The 22,452-nt window shown below is 40.7% G+C and overlaps 1 protein-coding gene across 1 annotated transcript in view; it reads right to left on the bottom strand.

Moving 5' to 3' along the window:
* Window positions 1-18,165, bottom strand: part of CA10 (carbonic anhydrase 10) — a 524,382-nt gene extending 506,217 nt beyond the window's left edge. The window contains exon 1 of the mRNA XM_060081980.1: window positions 18,104-18,165. Within this exon, the coding sequence (XP_059937963.1) occupies window positions 18,104-18,164 (61 nt within the window). The 5' untranslated portion in view covers window position 18,165. The remainder of the gene's footprint in view (window positions 1-18,103) is intronic.
* Between the last annotated feature and the right edge of the window lie 4,287 nt (window positions 18,166-22,452).

Here is a 22,452-nt window from a genome sequence, read left to right as displayed (position 1 = left end):
GGAGGCTCTGGCTCACTGAAGGGACAAACACTGGCAACAGCACTTCTGATGAGTACTCAATGGTGTGAGTCCTCCTGGAGGCCACCATTTCCTCACCAAGACCTGGCCCCACCAAACACCCTATAGGCTCCAGTGCTGGGATGCCTCAAGCCAAACTACAAACAGGGTGGGAACACAGCCCCACCCATCAGCAGAGAGGCTGTTTAAAGTCTTCCTGAACACAGCTCTGCCCACCAGAGGGACAAGACCCAGCTCCACCCACCAGTGGGCAGGAACCAGTCCCTCCCGAAGCCTGCACTAGCCTCTTAGACAGCCTCATCCACAAGAGGGAAGACAGCAGAAGCAAGAAAAACTACAATCCTACAGCCTGCAGGATGGAAACTGCAATCACAGAAAGTCAGACAAAATGAGATGCCAGAGGAATATGTCCTACATGAAGGAACAAGATAAAACCCCAGAAGAACAACCAAGTGAAGTGGACATAGGCAATCTACCTGAAAAAGAATTCAGAGTAATGACAGTGAAGATGATCCAAGATCTCAGAAAAAGAACGGAGGCACAGATTGAGAAGATACAAGATATGTTTAACAAAGACCTAGAAGAACTAAAGAACAAACAGTGAGACTAACAGTACAATAACTGAAATGCAAAATACACTAGAAGGAATCAATAACAGAGTAACTGAGGCAGAAGAACAAATAAGTGAGCTGGAAGACAGAATGGTGGAAATCATTGCTGCAGAACAGAATAAAGAAAAAAAATGAAAAGAAACAAACACAGTCTAAGAGACCTCTGGGACAACATTTTAAATGTACCAACATTCGGATTGTAGGGGTCCCAGAAGGAGAAGAGAGAGAGAAGGACCTGAGAAAATACTTGAAGAGACAGCTGAAAACTTCCCTAACATGGGAAAGGAAACAGTTACCCAAGTCCAGGAAGAACAGAGTCCCAGGCAGGATAAACCCAAGGAGGAACACACCAAGACACATAGTCAAATTGACAAAAATTAAAGAGAAAGAAAAAATATTAAAAGCAACAAGGAAAAGCAACAAATAACATAAAAGGGAACTCTCATAAGGTTAACCAGCTGATTTCTCAGCAGAAATTCTGCAGGCCAGAAGGGAGGGGCACAATATATTTAAAGTGATGAAAGGGAAGAACCTACAACCAAAAATACTCTACCCAGCAAGGCTCTAACTCGGATTCTACAGAGAAATCAAAAGCTTTACAGATAAGCAAAAGCTAATAGAAGTCAGCACCACCTGACCAGCTTTGCAACAAATGCTAAAGGAACTTCTCTAAGCAGAAAATAAAAGGCCACTACTAGAATCAAGAAAATTAGGAATGGAAAAGCTCACTGGCAGAGGGAAACGTACAGTAAAGGCAGTAAAGGTAGGAAATCATCTGCACAAAAATATGATATCAAAACCAGAAATTGTAAGGAGAGTACAAATGCAGGATATTGGAAATGCATTGGAAATTAAAAGACTAGCAACTTGAAACAATTTTGTTTATATATAGACTGCTATATCAAACCCTCATGGTAACCACAAACTGAAAATCTACAATTAATACACACACACAGAAGAAAATGGATTATAAACATGATACTAAAGCTAGTCATCAAATCACAAGAGAAGAGAACAAAAGAGGAAGGGAAGAAAAAAGGCTTACAAAAACAAATCCAAAACAATTAAGAAAATGGCAAAAGGATATGGCAATAATTACCTTAAATGTAAATGGATTAAATGTTCCAACAAAAAGGCATATACTTGCTGAATGGATACAAAAACAAGACCCGTATATATGCTGTCTACAAGAAACCCACTTCAGATCTAGGGACATATACAGACTGAAAGCGAAGTAAGTCAGACAGAGAAAGACAAATATCATATGATATTGCTTATATGTGAAATCTAAAAAAAAAAAAAAAAAGTGATACAAATGAACTTACTTACAAAAAGAAACAGAATCACAGACTTAGAGAATGAACTTATTGTTACTGGGGGGGGGCGGGGGAAGTGTGCGGCAGGGATATATTGGGAGTTTGGGATTGACATGTACACCTACTATATTTAAAATAGATAACCAACAAGGACCTACTGTATAGCACCGGGAACTCTGCTCAATATTCTGTAATAACCTAAATGGAAAAATAATTTGAAAAAGAATAGATACATGCATATGTATAACTAAATCACTTTGTTGTACAACTCAAACTAACACAACACTGTTAATCAACTATGTTCCAACATAAAATTAAAATTAAAAAAAATAAAATTGGGCTTCCCTGGTGGCACAGTGGTTGAGAGTCCACCTGCCGATGCAGGGGACACGTGTTCATGCCCTGGTCTGGGAGGATCCCACATGCCACAGAGTGGCTAGGACTGTGAGTCATGGCTGCTGGGCCTGTGGGTCCAGAGCTTGTGCTCCACAATGGGAGAGGCCACAACAGTGAGAGGCCTGCATACCACACACACACACAAAATAAATAAATAAAATAATATTTAGCTAATCTTTCATTGAGGGAAATGGTTTCATTGAAAAAAAGTCAATCGTTTATATTAGGGGTTGCAAACTTTTTCTGTAAAGGGCCACATAGTAAATATTTTAGGCATTTCAGGCAATACAGTCTCTGTTGCAACTACTCAACTCTGTTGGATGTGGTGTAAATGTAGCCATAGACAATAAATGAATGAGCATAGCTGTGCTCCAAGAGAACTTTGTTTACAAAACTAGGTAGTGGGCCATATTTGGCCTACAGTCTATTATTTGCTGAGCCCTGTCCTAAACTGTAGTATCTCTAAGTGGGACTAGGTAGGTTGGGGAAGAAAAATAAAACTTAGGTCAACAGATATTACTTAGAATATCTGCAGATAATCTGGTAACCATCATTATAGATTAGGGAGTAAAACCTAACCAATTGGCATATTGTGCTAGTACTGGGAACAGGATATACAAGAAGACTAGATGAAACTAGATCATGAGTTTTCCATCTGATGAAGAAGAAAGGTCAGTGACAAGCAGAACTAGAGTCAATAAAAGCCAGTGGTGTGTAGAGAACAAAGAGACTACTGCTAACTGGACTGATCACAACAGCATTCACAGAGAAGGAGACCTCTGGCTGAACTTGTGAGACGGGTATGATTCAAGTGGGTGAAAACCAGGTGAAGAAACACAACATGAACAAAGGCATAGGCTAGTATGCGTAAGGTGTGTTCACAGAACAGTGAGCTGGCAGATTGGAGCAAAGTTGGGAAGGTGTTTATGGAGCACCACAGAAGAATTTTACACAACAGTTTTAACATTGTGAACACTTTTTGTAGAGTTAGTGGGAGGTACTGAGGATTTCTGAGCTTCTAGTACAATGTTCTCTACAAAGCAGGCAACTCAAAGAATCCTCCTCCTTTAGAAAGACGGTAAGGCTGGCTGCATCTTACATATTCTGAATGTGATGTTACTAACAGGTCACATTTATTAAGCCATTATTATCTGCCTGATAATAACATACTAAGTGCTTTACTATCATATGTCATTTAATATTTATAAGAAAATCACGGAGGTGGCTGTTTTTATCCCTATTTTACAGATTAGAAAACTGAGATGCAGAAGTTAATTTACCCAAATCCATCCAGCTTGGAAGAGGCAGAATGTGGGTTTCAATCTAGGTCTGTCTGTAAGCTTTTAATCATTCTCCTAAATGGCTTCTCAGTGCATTTAAACATATTTTTGTGTTTTAAATAAAACATTTTTTAAAACCTCATTTCTAAATTGTCTCTTTGTTTCTCCTACTCAAAAATCCCCAGTACTATGATTACCTTTCTCATCTTCAGTCTTCCTACTAAATATTTTTTTCCAAGAGCAACAGATTCATAATTACAGATTTAGAAATTTAAATTCTGTTCAAATTTCATCCAATCTGAGTTCACTAATTTAACATAAAATTGTGATTTTTTAAATCAATGCCATATCTATCCATCTCTCTATATAATTATTTTCACATTATTTTTGTCTACATTTTAGGTGTGTCTTGCTTTATGGCACACAAACCATATATTTATCTCACATGACTTTTTGCTCAAGCATAATAGTGGAATACAATTTCAAATAAGTAAAAATGCTTATAAATAAAACCTAGAGGGGAACAACCTGTTAACAACAGTTGCATTAAAGTTATGTGATTACAGGTGATCTGTTTCTTTTTCTCTTATTCTCTAAATTAATTAAAATTGCATATATTAGTGTTATAATTCTAAATGTAATCATGTGAAAATGTTCTCTTAAAAAAAAAAGATTATGAAACAACACATTGGGATCTACTCTACTAAGCAACTAGTAAAATAATTTCCTAATGCAAAAAGTGACTACATTCCATGAAGGTGCCATGATTCTTGGTTACATGTACTTAGAACTATTAAGACTCATTAATTCACTGGTATCTAATATCAGGGTAGCTGGTATGGGCCTATCTTTGATTTCTCTAAATTCAATCAATTTAAGAGAAATAAGAGTAAGGGCTTAGTGGATTAGTCACAACAGGCCATTAATCTCTGCACTCTCAATTGTAATCCAGCCTCTACCAAAGTGATTGGGGAAAAAAATCCCACAAAATACCCAAACACTCAAAAAAGCTCCAAAGCCAGCTCCCTAGAGACCGGCTGATGTAGGTCACAGTTTGCTTGTTTTTACTTAACATCAATACAGCACTTGTCATCTGTCCTATTTCTTGTTGGTTTTTCTTTTTGCCTTTTGCTAAAATTCTCAGAACAGATATATTTGAAAAGGAACCACATTGCAATGCCGCAAATGGCCTAGCATTTAATTATCATGTTAAAAATCATTCTCTTAAGTGAATATGAAACATAAATCAAAACTATCTTCTCATATTGAAAATTTATTGAAAAAACATGCTTAAGGTTACCATGTGTGTAAATTAGTGCTTGAGGAAGCTGGCAAAACTAAATAATGAAAAGAAAAGAGAGCAACCAGATTCTAGTAAAAATGAACAAGTGACAGTTTTAGAACATGTAAATATTATATATTTTCTCATAAATGGACTGGATCATAATACCTCATATCTTTATTGCTCTGGCCAATAAGCCAATATTTACTAATGTACCAAGCAAGAAAAACTACGAGCACATTCCTGAATCAGGATTTTGTTTATGCCATCATTGTGAAGGTTGAGTATTTACTGGGTCACATGAGACCATACACTGTATTAGAGGCCTTGGTAAGTCTAAACCCTAGTTATAAAATTAAAATGTCATTTTTTTTTAATATTAAAGAAAACTGTGGGCCAGACTCAGTAAATTATCTCTGAAGGTCATTTTTATGACAAGGACATGATGGTCTTCTTTCTTATAATCTCTAAAATATTCCCCAAACATCCCAGCTTCCCCTAGTGAATCAGATTCAACCAACCTTAACTGATTATTTGTTATGTGCAGGCATTGTGCTAAACACATTCACATGAACTGGCTCATTTAATTCTCATGTTTTAAATGATATTGCCAAATTCCTTCCTAATATTTCCCAATATGCCTTTTGTTATTTTAGCTTCAGCTATAACAATACAAAACCCACCATTTATTAAGTACATATGCCAAGCACTATGCTGCATTTTTAAATTTCAGTCTCCCTTAACTCCAAAGATAGATGTTATTCCTCCAGTTTTCAAAAGAGGACACTAAGGATTAGTTAGAGATTTTAAGTAACTTCTTAACGTCACACAACAAGTAACAGCAGAGTTGAGATAAAATTCTAAGACTTTAATATAAAGACGCCCCCGGCAAGGTTTTCAGTAAATGTTTTTATGGAGTAGTCAATGATGGCCCCTGGACTCTTTCTCAGGGTCTTACTAGAGAGCTACAAGGTCAGCATTCCACAAATATAGTTTGGGTTAGTCTTTCATTATGCCTTATCCTTACACTTGTCTATCTCAAGAGTCACTTCCCACTTTTCTGCTCACTCACAACCTCCAAAGTTCTTCCTGCAATTTAATCTTGCTGCCTTGACATTTCAAAATCTGGAAAAGTTTAGCATCAACAGTAAATTTTGATAATTTTCTTAAAAGTTTCATAACACTATAAAATTTCCAAGTTGGAAAGGGACCTAGAAATTAACCAGTCCAATATCCCTGTTTAAAAGGAGAAAACTGGGATTCAGACCAGTAAAACTACTTCCTTCACAACACAATACAGTGGCAAAACAAGTACTAAACACAACATGTTCTAACTTCCATCCCAGTAATCTTTTCTGCAAACCACCTGAGCCATTCTTCCCTATAATTTATGAAAATATGCTCTAGGAAGAATACTTAAGTAGGCTCAAATTTCTGAACTTAGGAAAGTAATTTGCTTGTCCTTAACCATGGTTTCCTGTCTCGGGTCTGACTTATTAAGCAAAAATAACATCTTCAATGCCATGGCTATTTGGTTTTTGCTTAATACTTTCTGGGAGTGGACCACTATTGAAAGGATCTGTCAAAAAAGAGACAACAGGCCCAAAATGGAGTCATCTGTGCTAAGGCCCATGTCACCAAATCAAGACTTAATACCTAACCTAACTGCAGTTTCAGCCTTTTTCAGGAATATAATCTTAACCAGTCACTCTGGAATTTCCTGGTCAGCACTAATGAGGTAATCCACCAGGTAGTTTCCTACTGTTCCCCAAAGGTGACCTTGTCCGAAACAATCAAGTCTTTGCTAGGAACTTTCCTGTCCCACCTTCTTCTGCCTATAAAACCTTCCAATTTGTACAGCTCTTTGGAGCTCCTTTCTATCTGCTAGATGGGATGCTGCTCAATGTATGAATTGTTGAATAAACACCAATAGTATCTTTAAAATTTACTCAGTTGAATTTGGGTATTTTTAAACAGATCTTTGAAAGCTTAATGACTATTCTACATACTTGTTTACTTCCTCCAGGAATTCAAGTATATTCCTGGTGACTTATACACAGGTTATATATTACTTATGGATATAATATGGTAAAAACATAGAGAACTTCACACTGTTTTACCCAGTAATCACAATACTGGGATTATTTTAAAGAAATAATTCAATAGAAATAAATATCTATAGACATAAAAACATATGCCCAAAATGGAAAATCTAGAAATAACATAGATGCTCAAAAATAGGGAAAAAGAGAAATATAAATAATGCTATTTTAGATGAATAAAATATTATGAAACTATTACAAAGAAAATCATAAATGTTAAAGTGGCAAATACTAGCCAATTTTTCACTAGACCATTTTCCCTTTATTGCTGGGCTAGGGCTAGTCTTGTGACTAGCCTGCAATTCTCAACCTCTTTTGCAATAAGGTGTTGCCATGTGATTTTCCAGAAGTGAGGTATGCAGTTTTCCTGTTAGGCCCATAAACACCTCTCCCCTGATCGTCCTCCTCACTCTTTTTCCAGCTGTTAATGTTGATGTCCAGAACGACATTGGAAGCCATGTCTGGAAGATAGCAGAGACTATCAGCCTTGAGACTCCCAAATCACTACACAGACAGGATTCCTTCTCTTTCATCCCTTCCCCCTCACCAAGGCCCTATTCTCTCACTCACACACACACACATGCAAACTGACACCAATTAGACAATTAATGTGAGCAGGAAGTAAGCTTCTACTGTGTTATGTTACTGAGACTGTGGGGTTTACCAGTCACAAAGTCCTGTATTTCCTAAACTAATACAACTAGGAAGCAACATGAGGGAATACTTAAGATATAATGTAAAAGTTTTTTTTTTTTTAAGTACAAAGCTTTAAAGGAAAAAATTATAATTGCAAACACTGGGAAATAAAAATTTAGTCTATGAAGAATCAGTTTGTTTTCCTAAATTTTCTTTGATACTATTCTTCTATTATATTTAGCATTAAAATTAACTCAATGTCTTCTAGTATCACGCATGTTTGTAACACTAAAACACTTGCATATACAGTCCCTTGCTTGTAAGGAGTACTGATCAAAGAGGAGCATTTCAATTGAACACACAATTAAACTAAACAGCAAATGCACAAATAAAACTCTCATTTTTAATTTGTTTGACACATTTTACCTTTAGATATGGAACATTATAAAACTTTACCTGGCTCAGTCAGGCTCTAATTTCAGCAATTTTAAAAGCAAGAGGAACCAAAAAAAAAAGCGGGGGGGGAAGGCTGCACCAACTTACGCACTATTTTAATTGCATAGGACTCTCATTTAGCCACTACAACACAGAACTTCAAAGACACAAACTAAAAGGCCACAAAGAACGTCTTCATAACAGTGGAAAAACAGGGGTGGAACCTGTTAGAGATAACAAAAAATGATGACTTCACTACGTTATATTTCATTCTATAAGATGTAAGTGACTTGGAGCTGGTATCATTACTGTGTACTGCAAGACAGCCAGCCAGTGACATATTTCTATTTACACCCAGGCCATACAACAAATATTTATTATTCATCGATGCCTCACTTTCTAACTATCAGTATAATTTCCATATATCTACTGCAAGATTAACAGTAGGAGCCTTTTTTCTATAACTTCCTCTTATTTTTTCTCTAAAATTAACAAGCAAACAAACAACAAACCACCTAACTGACCATTTCCTCACAGTTATAAAGATCAACTAGGAGATTATAATAAGTTGCTCCCTGGGAAAGTTCCAGTTTGGACTGCATGCAGTAGAAGCAAGAGGGCAGCTAACAGAGAAGTCTTCTTCATTTTCCCTCCCTCTTAACCTCCATACAAGATCTGAATCTTGTTTCCCAGTCTCCTGTGAAGGAAGAAAAGCCATTCTAAATCAATCCTTGTTATTCATTTATATATCAACTCACTCATTCATTATTGAGTATCTACTAAAATGCCAGGCTCTAGTTTGAGCAATGGGGAAAAAAAAATGTGTAGCACTAAATATATATTCTACAAGGGCAAGGCTGTTTAGCTTACTATATTTTAACTTCTGTCTGGCCAAGTGCCTCACTGATAGGAGGCATTTATTAGCATTTGTGAAATTAATGAACCAACCCATTAAACCCCTTCGGAGTGGGAGAGAACCCTTCCATAGACATATACACATATCTATCCTTTTCAAGAATCCTATGAGGTATTTATATTATTCCAAAATCATGGAGGAGGAATGGTCCCTACTCACTCAATAAGTGCTGCCATCAAAATTGTTTTCCTTAAAGGTGAAAGGTAACTTGTGTGTATGGCAGGAAGAGAGAGCAGCAGAAGAGGAATATGTTGACTCATATCCTTCAGCAAATATGTTTATTCCAACTGTGGCATTGCTGCCAAATATATTGTGAAGACAGCAGGACTTGGCTCTGGTAATTCACCTGAAAGTCACAGGCTTCATTTCCTACTGTCGGCCCCTTCAGCCTATGGGCATTAAGTACAGGACAAAGTTAAAGATTAATTTTCCATTTACTGTGACAAAGGTCCCACCTCTCCTCAATCAGGAGGGAAAGGCATTTGTAGACTGTCTCCTTCACAACCACTGAAGATCTTTCCACTTCCATCCTTATGGCACCTTAATGCAAATGAACTCAAACCCAAACACTGGTTACCCCATTACCAGTCCAATCTTGCTAATAAAAGCAATTATGGCTGTGTTATAAAGGCAATCCCAGACCATTCACTAGCATTCACAACACCCACCCCACCCTTACATGCTATAAATCCTTTAAAGTTTTGTTTAAGATTACACAAGATGAAAATGGCAGAAAGTTGCAGGAAAGATTCAATTACCAAAGACAATAAAATTATAGTTGCCATATTTCAAAATCTAGGGTCAACCAATAGCATCCTGGGTCTTTTTCCTAGGGTAGAAATACAAACTAAGTAAGGAGGTAAATTCTGTAGTCTAAATCTGAGTTGTCACAAAAGCTTCTGGGAAGCTACATGGAACTAGAGACGATACTGGAAAATAACTAGTGATCTGGGCCAAATGGAGCATAGCTGGACTAAAGCCAAAAGTTTTAACCCTGACTGGTCTGCTCCTAAAGAAGATAAAGGTATAAACTAGACCTATCCCCCTGAGCCTTAAAATATGCCCTCCTTGCACAGAGAGGCACAAGGGTAATTTTTACTACTATTATATGTAAGGTATTACTGTTATTAGCATCATATTTCCTATATGCTATTCTATCTTGGCCTCATCCATTACACTCCACCCTCTAGTTGCCATACTTACCTCTTCACCATCCCCTGAATTCATCATGTCCTATCTGATTGCTCTGTCTTTACAAATGTTGTTTCCTATGATCATCCCTCCCCTATCACACTCCTGGGCAATCAGCAAAAATCTTCCAAGCCAACTCTTTAGCTTTCTTTAAGACTCACCCCAAACAGCCTCTGACACTATTTACTCTCCTTCTTCTAGCACTTCCACCTCAAGAATGAGTCAGATTCCCCTTCTCTGTCCCATTCACACACTGCTGTATCTCTTTTCACTACAGTACTTATCACAGTCTGCTATAACTACTAATATTTTTTAAAATCAGTGTCCTGCTAGAAGGTTATGAATTCTTGGAGGGAAAGATCAGTTGTCTTACTCATTCCTATTGGATCCCCAGTACCTTAAATATAGAGCAGCCTCAATAAATTTTGAATGATTAAGTAAACAAAGGAAGCCATTTCATTTTAGGTCTCTATAGGTACTTTATATTAACTGGACTATTGAAAGGGTGAAATGGGTATACAATTTAGTGGACCACGAGTATACTCTCCCAAGTGAACATGCAGTCTATTGGAAATAAGAGTTGTACAGAGTATAATAAGGTAAAGCTGATGTAAAATGCTTTGCAATGCTTTAACCATTGGTTTTATGTCAAATAGCACATCTATTACTTGGCACAAAATTTTCACAACACAAAAGCATGTATGGATGATTTGTTTCTCTTAGCCTTTATCTAATGCTAAAGACATTATTATTATTATTCAAGTACAAAATTGGAGACATTTGCATTTGTGTATTATGAAAATACTAAATCTCAAACATTAGGGTACAGGAGGTGCATAAGAGATAGGACAACTCTTTGATTTTTTCTTTTAAGTCTGTCCCTCAGAATGTCCCATAATGGCCTAATTAATCTATTAGGCCAGTATTTTTTTAAACAGGTTTTGTGAGCAAGAATAAAGATTGACAGGAAGTAGTTGGGTTTCTAAGTTATTGCTTATTGCAATAAAAGTATAAAATTATCATTAAATTGCACACAAACCTGATTATGTCATTTTCTTTATCTCTACCTTTGCTCCTCATAACTAAAAGATACCGTCTAAAATTCTTACCTTAGCTTGCAAACTCCTTTAAATTGGCCCCAAGTTATTCTTCTAGCCTATATCCAGTCACTTAATCTAACCCATCTATTTTATATGCTCATTTCACCATACTTCTGCGGGGTTTTTCATCTTCTTGTATAAGAACATACTATTCTTTCCGCATGGTATTTCTTTTTCTTTTTTCCTCTTCTTTTGAAATCTCACGTATCCTTCCAACCCTAGCTCAACTGTTTTCTCCTCCATAAACCCTACCTCTTCCCCAATTGCATCTTCCAACTTCTAACAACAGAATGAACTCTTCCTTTATAATTAAATAAATTTAAAATATTAAATAATTAAATATATAAATAATTTAAAATAATAATTAAAAATATAAAAAGCAGGGCTTCCCTGATGGCGCAGTGGTTGAGAGTCCATCTGCCGATGCAGGGGACATGGATTCGAGCCCCGGTCCGGGAAGATCCCACATGCCATGGAGTGGCTAGGCCCGTGAGACATGGCTGCTGAGCCTGTGTGTCCAGAGCCTGTGCTCCACAACGGGAGAGGCCACAAGAGTGAGAGGCCCGTGAACAGCAAAAAAAAAAAAAAAAAATTATATATATATATATATATATATATATATATATATATATATATATATGACACTCTGAACACAACTCTATCACATAACATGCATACCATCTTATAAATACTAAGGACCAAGTGTTGTTTGTTAATTTTTGTAATTCCTATGCTTGGCACGCAGTTAACTGGCAATACTGTTTTGTTGAACACAAAGAAATGACTGAAAAATTAATTGTAATTTACCAAAACATGTCCAAAATGTCAAAATAAGTATTGTTATTGATGATAATGATTTTATGGGAACAGCTCCAATTCACTGAGAGACTACCACACGTCAAGCACTTTGACAGGATCTTATGTACGTTTTCTCCAATCCTTATTTTACAGATTTTACAGAGACTCAGAGAATGTAAAGAACTTACCTAAGATCATACAGAGAATGAATGCTAAAGGTAGTATTCATATTTAGGCCTATTTTGGTTCCAAAGCCCATGCTTACTCTTATATGATATGTGTAATTTGGTCAGTGATTACTGTGTTCCATATACAATGCTAGGCATTTACAAATAGTGTTTTGTTCCTTATAATTATCCTGTAGGACCAACAATCTTGGGAAATAAGTACCATCTCCATTTTACAGTTGGGAAAGCTGAAGTCTCCCCAAAATTCAACCAGAATCTCAAACAGATTTGAGAGATTTGAGAGCAGTAGTTGGAGACATGCAATACAAATGTAAAATCTAAAGAAATGTTAGAATTTCAAACAAATTTTAACCAAGTTCAACCCATTGAATCCATGTAAAGATCCATAATAAGAAAAAAATAAAAATCACCATATTCTCTCAATTCAACAGCTCTCTAAGTGGGCTCCTCCCAACTTTCCAGTATCTCCTAAAGTGAATCTTTTCTTCCAATTGGGACAGTCTTCACTGTACATCTTACTCATTCCTTTCCCTCTCCTTCTGATGATGTGGTCCCCTCCAACTCTTCTATCCAAACCTCTAACATCTATCTAATATCCTCCTTTTCCTTCATGTCTGGACTTCTCTCTTACATAGGATTTATGTACTTTATGAAACAATTAGGCATTATTCGTACTGTTTTATATCATGATAACATTTTGTACATTACAACTTTGCTTTCACAACTATATCTACACCATTAAGTATTATTCGTATTATTTAATATCACTCTACATTATGTGTATGTATCTCAACCTTTATTTTAAAGCTATATCTTATGCATCAATCATTCCATAATATAGTAAAGACACAGATACTTTACATTTGTATAACACAAAGAACATTCAGGATCACTCTCTGATGTTTCCCTCAACAATTCTTTGAAATAGGCAAAGAAGATAACTTTTCATTTCACAGATGAGGAAACTGAGAGTCTAAGAGGCTAAGAGAATTGCCCAAAGTCACATAGGTAATTAAAGCAGAGTTTGATTGCAGGGTGGGTCTTCAAACTCCCATAAGCTTTACACAATGGCCTACTACTGTACACATTTATGGTACCTGGATGTGTTCCTGGCCTAAACCTCAGGCCCAAATATGTAATGCTTAATTAAGGTGAAAAGGTAGGATGTTAAGTATGACTGCCTAGGGTGGCAATCAAACGCCCCCTTCCCACCCAAGAAAATGTTTCTCAACATTGACAATTCTTCCCCCCCTCCCCCCATAGTGTATTACTCAGGAAGCCTCTCATCTCACTGCCAGGAGAGTGCTATCTATGCTATCTGTCATCTATGGTATCTGTCAATGAAGAGTCTATGTGACATCACATGGGAAACTGGATTTAAAGAAACTGTATTGCCAATAAGATCATCAGATTCTTTATTGGGGTGGAGCTCTTTTTTATATATAATGGAACTTTCTATTTCAAATCATATTGACAGCATATGCAATTTGTCATTTTGGAAGCACCTGAAAGTTGAGTCTATATTGAGTTATAATTTACAAGAAGAAAGAAGAAAGATCTGTTGCTCTCCTGGGAATAAGCACTACTTTTTTCCCAGTGATTTATTTAACTTTCCAAGCCTCACCTCCATATTGGGCTCACAGGGATAAAGTGGGTTACACTCCTGACTATGCCCCAAAGCCTAATGTTACCAGTCTCATTTATAAGAGAAAGAAAATTAAGAAACATTTCAAAGTTGTTAAGCCAAGACCTCACTGAAAGTAGGATTTGTACTCAATGTTATAAAATGAACTAGTTAATGATTTTTTTTTTTTTTTTGCTTTTAAACAAGTTGTAAGGGAGGAAGGTAAAGGTTCTATTCTATTCCTCACAAACCCTGTAATGCCAGGTTTGTAGGAAAAAATATATTATTGCAAGCTTACTCTGCCTGAGACACTGTGCTAAGTGAAAATCATTGACCATATTATCTAATTTAATCTATATAACAAATGTGATATATGTACTATTATCCCATTTCTAAATGTAAACCATTAATGTGAAACCATTTTAATTTTCAGATTGGGAGAGAATGTATGAAACATTCATTTCTTACAGGTATTGCTGATCATAAGGCACTGGGGGCAAATGAGTAACAGTGTTAACTGTTTGAATGACAATCATGTACAACTCAAACACCATCTTAATTCTAGCTCTAGGCTGCAATCACCCTAAACTTCCACTTCCAAACTCTCTAAGATTTACATCCATTTAACACAATTTACTCTTCCAATTGGAAACATCAAAATAAAAGAATACTTAATAAAAACATTTAAAAGAAATCTTGTACCAAAGCATAAATGATACACTGAATTTTGACTCAGAACTGGGTGTGAATCCTCCAAGCTGAACCTCTGTGACCTTTGGTTGCCTCATTTATAAAATCACCCTACAAATTCTGAGACTAGATGAGTTAAAATATGGCAATATTGTGTAATACATGTGAAAGTACCACATAATTCTAATTACTAATGCTGTTATTATTATGATTAAACTAACAAGGAAGTAAAGGGAAGTAAAGTATAGGGAAGTAGGATGTGCAGTGTAAATTAAATCAGACAGCTCTCTTTGGACCAAGAAATTCTCTCTTGGTGCTGCTAAGTATTCATTCTCGCTGACATGTGCTGCTTTTGTAAGAAGGGAATGTGCTCTTGCTAGCACAGGGAAATATCATCCTGGTTTTCTCTCTCTCTCTCTCTCTCTCTCTCTCTCCCTCCCTCCCTCGCTCCCTCCCTCCCTGCCTGTCACCTCCACAGATCTTGGCTGCCTTACATTTTCAGTAAAATTAAATATGAGTCGAATGTAGAGCCCCAAGAACTCCCAGATCATGGCATTCCCTCTTCAGACTAGCTGTGTTGTCCTTAAGTAGCCAAATTCTCTCAAATGGAAGGCACACATGCTACTTCCCCAGCAGCTAGCCAAGCCTGGCTAAGCTAGCTAGCAGACCCCTAGTCCCGTTTACTCAGCTTCATCACAATCAAATGATTAATGCAGAGCCATCAAACATACAAGCCCAGGTGTCTGTATTTTAAGCAATATAGCCACATAGACCCAGGGAGAAAACTCCTTTGGGTGTACTTTTAATTTGGGGGGTGGGGTAGGATGAGGGTAGGAATCTTTGGTTAACAAAACACTGTTACAACGTTCCAGAGTGTTCCTGAAAGCCAACTGATATTCAGTCAATATACCTTCTATAGGCCAAATTTTCTTCCAAAATTTTCCTTCTGCAGAATGTTTACACTGCAGACTTTTGCTGGCCTTTTCTAGTCTAGTATTCCTCAGTAATGAAACCAACCCTACAAATCCATCAATCATAGATTCCTGGTAACTCACTAACAATTAGTACCCATTTACTAGGCAGGGCAATTGACCCCAAGATGGTAGAGAGGTGCTTTTCTTTTTAAGATTTAACAGCTTCTATGAATACAGGCTTACATTCCTTTTGGTAAAGCTCATTCATGATTAAATTAAAACTGCAAATCATGCAAACAGAAATGATAGGCCCACTGACCACTCCCTGAGCCACAATTATTTAACCTTAGTGTATTGCATTCCTATACCTCTTAAGGCTGCCAGATGGGAAAACAAAGTCCCCCAAACTGTGACAAATGTGAGTCATAACTCTACTAATCAGAATTGTGACATACATGGACATCACTGAATGAGCAGTTCTTCTTACAGAGGGAGGAAGCCACCTTGGCTTTGGAGAAAGAATGGCCTTTTAAAGTTAAGTTTATGAATGTGTAAATATACAGTCCATAATGTTGCATCTCTGCCTAAATGTCTTCATAAAGTGTAAATTAATGCTGATCCTAACTAGGCATTTGGAACGCTACCCTAGTTTTCCATATTTAGCTAATAGCTAGCAATTTTGCTTATACTTTTATCTTCTCATTACATAGCAATGATGATTATTTAGTAAATACATGTGAAAGGCCACATAGCAACTCTCCTGGGTTGGAAATCACCCTCTCCTAATGCTTCTATTTATACAATTTAGTTGCTGATACACCAAACCAAGTAGAGCTGTGACAAGTATCCCACTAATGCCTCTTTTGGAGGCTAAGAACAGGCCCATTCTCAGCTGGTTCCCCTTTGTGCTGGCCTGACCAAATGAAGAGTGGGGTTGGGGACAAAGGATGGGGAGGTCCCGAGCTTTAGTTAATGCTCACCTTTTGTAAATTTTAAAGGGATTCAGCTGGTTTGTCTGATTTGAAATTATTTATGATGCTGGAAAGAGGTAGGAGAAGACTATTTTATAACCAGTGAAATAACATGGAGAAAAGAGAGAGAGTTTGAAAGAGGCACGTAGAAGAGAAAGATGTAAAATGTGGCCTTGTGAGATACCACCCAATCTATCCCTGGACATATGACTGATATAAACCTTTACAAGTCATCTGGGAATTTTTCCTCCTAGAAGTAAGATGGGTAAAGAGTAGAGGATTTGTAGTGACCCCAGGGCACTTTTTATTGTCTTCTAGGTACACAACATATCTCCAAAGTATTATAGAGGCAAATTTATTACTAGGGTGGCCAAGCCCCAAACAGTTTGGGCCAAGCCCCAAACAGCCCCAAACAGGTAAGGGCAGACAAGGGTTTTTAATATCCAGAATCTGGTCTGGCTTAAAGGGTGGGGATTAGTGGAGCTGAAGGGAGATGCAGGAAACATGTCCCTCCACCCCAATGCTGCTCAAATATGCCTGCTCACAGGGGCAAGGTTCCTGATCTCCTCTTCTGCTGACTTCATGGGAAGTTGGCTGAGTCCCCAATTCTGCAGAGGGAATGCAGGCAGAGGGGAGTACTGCAAATGGGCCTTACACTGGGTGCTTAAATGACAAGTGTGGAGGGAAATGGTGTGGACACTGTCAATGGGAGGAGGAACAGAATTGAACTGGGGAATACTGCTTATCCTGGGGCATTTTCTTACATCTCCACTCCACAGCCCCTACTCCCTGCACCAACAAGAACAATGTTTGGAAATCAAAATCCTTCCCAACACACACACACACACACACACACACACACACACACACACACACACTCAGAGGCAGGCACAAGCTCTACTTCATTCATCTCAATGCCCTTGCTTCCCACTAGCTCCTAAAACCACAGACTGGCACAAGTAGCCTGAGGTCAGTAAGTACACCCTTGCCACTGGGAATTAGAAAAGCTCACCATCTGAAGTGGTGTTTATGCTATTATGTTGTTTGGGATAGGCTTTGCTTTTACTTGGGGCGGTCCTAACGTGTTTGGGGAAGCCAGGGAGCACCTCTCCATCCCTCTGAGCCCTGCTGGTACTCTCCAGTCCCCGCATCATCCTGCAGTCTCCTGAAAGTGCCTAGATACCAGGGCAGGGCTCTGCGTCCATTTTTTCAACCAGGAACCACCAGAGTTTGGGAACTTTGAAAGCCAGGGATGGTGGTGGGGTTTGCCAAGGCTCCGATTTCCTCTCCAGAGTTCTCAACCAGGAAAGCAGTTGAAAATCAACACCCACCTGCCTCTTCTTTCTCATCCCTCCACCCCTACTATGTTCCAGGACCCCATGCAGATGCTACCTCCAACACACACACACACACACACACACACACACACACACACACACACACACACACCCTTGGGTTTAGAAGGTCTTCAATTCTGAAGGCAGCAAATCCGCAGAGCTGAAAGGGTCTCTGCCACCACCCATCTCCCGTCCCACCCCGCGAGGCTAATTGATTGTCTACATACAATAAAATCTCATACATTCCAAAGACCACAACATAACCCGAACCCGCCTGTGACTCCAGCGCGTCCCATACCTGATATGCAGACGATGAAATTGGCTTGAAGAAGAAAAAGCACCTCCCAGACTATTTCCATCCTCTGATTCTCATTCCAAGTGCATCACTCGACGGGAAAACAGGGGGGAAGGGGGGAATCCCCACAGGGCGCGCGTGCGCGCGCACACACACACATACACATGCACACACGCACACACTTCCTGGCGAGCGCACACTCGCACTCCAACCCGACTGCCAGCCAGGGACCCCCAAGATCAATATCGCAGTTTGAATTGTTCCAGCAAATCTCCCCTCGGGCTCGACGGATGTGTGCCCCAGATGTGCTGACACATGTCCGATGCCTCGCTGCCCGGGAGGTCTCCCTGCTCGCCGGTCTCTACTCCTTGCACAAGCGGCGGAAACAGCACTAGCAACGGCGGCGGCAGCCACCTGAAGCCACCAGCGCTGGGCTCTTCCTGCAAAAACGAGACCCCGATCCTCCTGGCGCCCCAAGAAGTCATAGACGATAGCCCCCCGCCGGGCCTTGCCGCGCAGTTTCGGGCCCCTGGCAGCTCGCAGCTTGCTGGCTAAGCCCAGGCAGTTCGCGACGAGTTGCCCTCGAAGTCCGCCCGCCTCACCGGGGCATGGTCAGAGGGTGGCTGCCGGGGGCCGGGGCCGTTCCCCTCCTGCTTCCGGGGTCTGGGGGGAGGAGCAGACACAGCATACAGAGAGACAGAAAGAGAGGCAGGGATTATTGCCCGAAACTGCTGACCGCCAGCTGCCTCCGCCGGCCCTCCCGGCTGCCCAAGTCCGCACGTAGCCTGCCGCCTCGGAGCCCGGCTCGGGAGGCACGTCCAGGGCTCGGAACGGGAACCGTGGGGAGCCCAGGAGCATCGGGAGCCTACGGACTCCCCGCGTCGCGTGCGCGCTTTCTGTTCCTCTGCTATTTTCCTGGGCTCCCCGGAACCGCCAGCTGCCACGCTTGCATCGTCCGCGCCTAGCGCCGCCGCCGCCGCCGCGGTTTTCCGCAATGCAACTGCAGGGGTCGTTATTTCCTCGCCTACGGATCCGGACGCCTCCCGATTCTGCGGGGAGGTGGAGGGCAGGTGGGGGAGGGGTGGAGGGGGAGGGAGCGTCCTTGCTGCCGCTGGGGGTTCAAATGTCAACCCGGTCGCCAGGTGCCCGGGAGGGGAGGCAGGGTGGCGAGGTGAGGCTTAACGCGGCCAGAAGGAGAAGGAGAGAGCTGGGCGTCGGAGCTCCTGGCCCCCGCGGTAGCCGCCTCGGCCCCAGCGCCGGGCTCCAGCTCCTTACTCCGCCCCGCCCGGGCTTCTTTTGTCACCACCTAGGATTTGCGGAGTTTTTCTTCTCCTTAAAAAGAACTTTGCGCCAGCCGGTTAGGCGCGGGAGACCCGGGCTGACTCATCCTGGGAGTGCTGTGCTGAGCTCTCCCTCTGCTGTGGAATATTGGGGGATTTTTTTCTTTGCATAATTCATTCCCTTCTCTTTCTCTCGTCCCTCTCCTGCCCCCTCCTCCTCCCCCCTTTCCGCTCCGGTGCCAGAACACCACTTACCCCAGAGTTCTCTTTGCAGGTTCCTAGACCAGGTCCTGCAAGGCCCTCACCTCCCTCCTCCTGAAACTGGGGAAAAACCGTCTTTCCCAGTCCAGGTGCGGGCAGTGGCCACGCCAACCACGCCTCTGCTTAGCTCCGGGAAGATCCAGGACTATTGGAAACCCGGGCTTTAGGGAAACGGGCTTCCCTTCTTTTCTTTCGTTTATTCTGTTTTTCTTTCGGGAAGCTCAAGTGTTTGGAGGCTTTTGCTGGGTTCCAGAACACTTTGCCAGCAACATTCAGCAGCTTCCACAGATTTTCCCTCATTAAACGCGCGCGCGCACCAGCGCGCGCGCACACACGCCTAGAGCTCGGCTCCTCAAGGCCCCAAGGGAAGGTGGGGTGGGGGGCGGGCAGGAGCACCTGCCGCCACCCAGGCCGAGGCCGACGCCGGAGCCTCTCGCTGTTCCGCAGAAGGGGTCGCCGCAACCTGGAAAGGACTTGCTTCCGGTCAACACCTTGTAACGTAGGTGCAAGGGAATCCGAAGGAGACCCTGCACTGAGGACTGTTCGCCTGAGAAGGCTGGCAGCGAGAGAAGAAAAGAAAAAATCGCAGATTTGTATTGTCTCTATGGCTGCAGTATTGGTCTTAGAAAGCCCAGACGTACGTCTTTGGGAGTGCTAAAGAAGAGGCGGGCAGGGTGGGGGAAATCCCTGAAAAGATCTCGGATTTCTCGGCGCGCTTATTCGGATTGAAAACTATGACGTTTGGAGATTTCGCACAAGCGCGGATGAACACACAACAGACGCAAACACACATAACCCGCAGGGATTTTTTTTTTTTTTTTTGCACTTTTTACCTTTTGGTGTTTAGAAAACATTTCGGTGTGAGGCTCGGTCTAATAACCGCATAAAGGGTGGATAAATGGACACGGAGAAGGGAAATGGGTACCGTTCATCCGTACAGCAAAGTTAGTGAGTCTTCCAGGCGGTGTGGCATCTGTGAGTGCGGGGTTGGAGCCAAAGAATTGCAGCGTTCCCAGGATTTTTTTAAAATAGATCTTTATTGGAGTATAATTGCTTCACAGTACTGCGTTAGTTTCTGTCCGACTGCTCAGGAAGGAGTCTGGTGGGTCTTTTTGCAGAGTGGCTGTTGGGTGCGGGGTTGGGGGTGGAGGGCATGAGCGTCCTGGGCTAGGCAGACTTTGGGAGCCACAGCTGCGTAGTTCTGCTGCCTTCAGGGGTTCGAAAAAAGAACCACAGGCAGACTTGCTTACTTTTTAAGACAGAGGTGTGACTGAGCGATCTGTTCTCTGAGATGAAAGCCAAGGAATCCAGGTGGTCAACACATTAAAAATCGAGGCCTAGATGAAGGAAGTCCAGGTTTCTTATGCAGAGATTTCCGAGGCTTAGCAAGAAAGACTCTGAGACCTCAAAATATTAAAAGAATCTGAGATAGTGAGAATTAGCCATTTGAGGAAACATACTGGGGCGGGGGGAGGGTGTCTCCGCGTCTTGAAAGTCCACCGCCCAAAAGGGGTTTTTGAAGGGAGAGAGAAGAAAGCAGTTTGCTAAAGATGAACAGATTCCGCCCTAGGGAGCTTTTGAGACCATGGACAGTGACCTACCTTCTGCACTTCGGAGTGGAATTTACTTGCCAGCAGGAGAGCTGTCTTTGGAAGCAGAAGCACAGTGCCTGGATTTTTATACCAGGACTCATTTATTTACTAATGAATTATGCAAATATTAACTGAGTGCCAGATATGTGTCAAGCACTGTGGCAAGACGCTGGAGTTTTATCACTAAAAATCCGTAATCCTTGTTTTCAAGAAGCTTATAGACCATATTTCCTTCTACATTTTGCCTTAAAAGCCAATGCCAATAAAATAATAATTACTTTTCTTCTTTTCACCTGTACACTCACCTTCAGCCTTCTCAAAGAATATTTAATCTGTTCTCTGCCAATTGCAAAACAAACAGGGCTTCGCTGGTGGTGCAGTGGTTAAGAATCCACCTGCCAATGCAGGGGACAGAGGTTCGGAGCCCTGGTCTGGGAAGATACCACATGCCGTGGAGCAACTAAGCCCGTGTGTCACAACTACTGAGCCTGAGCTCTAGAGCCTGCAAGCCACAACTACTGAGCCCATGTGCCACAACTACTGAAACCTGCACGCCTGGAGCCGGTGCTCCACAACAAGAGAAGCCACCACAATGAGAAGCCTGTGCACCCCAATGAAGAGTAGTCCCCACTCGCTGCAACTGGAGAAAAGCTTGTTGGGCAGCAACAAAGACCCAACACAGCCAAAAATAAAATAAATAAATTTATTTTAAAAAATAAGACAAAAAGAAATGGAAACATCAATTCATATGACAGTATTTAAGTAAAAATATAACATGAATGTATCAATTGTTTGCTATGTGCCAGGTATTGCCAAAGCCCTTCCATGAATAATCTTATTGAATCATCCATATGAGAGAAATATCATTATTACTTACATTTTACAGATGATAATACAGAGGCCCAGAGTAGTTATTTGTTCATGGTCTCACAGCTACTAATTTGTAGTGTAGAGATCAGAACCAAGCATTCCAAACTCAGAGGCCATGACACACTATCTTCCTTCACACTCTGTAAAATGAAATATATCATCTCAGGGAGGTAGAGCAGAGTCTATGACTAGAAATTAATCAAAGGCAGGATGCAATGCAATGGTAGATTATGCAGTTTAGAACTTAATTACTGTGGAACTAGGAGAAAGAAAAGATCACTGGAATTAAGATTAATCAAAGGCATTTCTTTTCTTTTTTTGGTGGGGGGGGTGCATCATTTGGTTTGTG

This window comes from Mesoplodon densirostris, chromosome 18 (genome assembly GCF_025265405.1).
Source record: "Mesoplodon densirostris isolate mMesDen1 chromosome 18, mMesDen1 primary haplotype, whole genome shotgun sequence".
NCBI classification, from domain to species: domain Eukaryota; kingdom Metazoa; phylum Chordata; class Mammalia; order Artiodactyla; family Ziphiidae; genus Mesoplodon; species Mesoplodon densirostris.
Note: the sequence above shows the minus strand (reverse complement) of the source record. Positions and strands in the feature narration are given on the sequence as shown.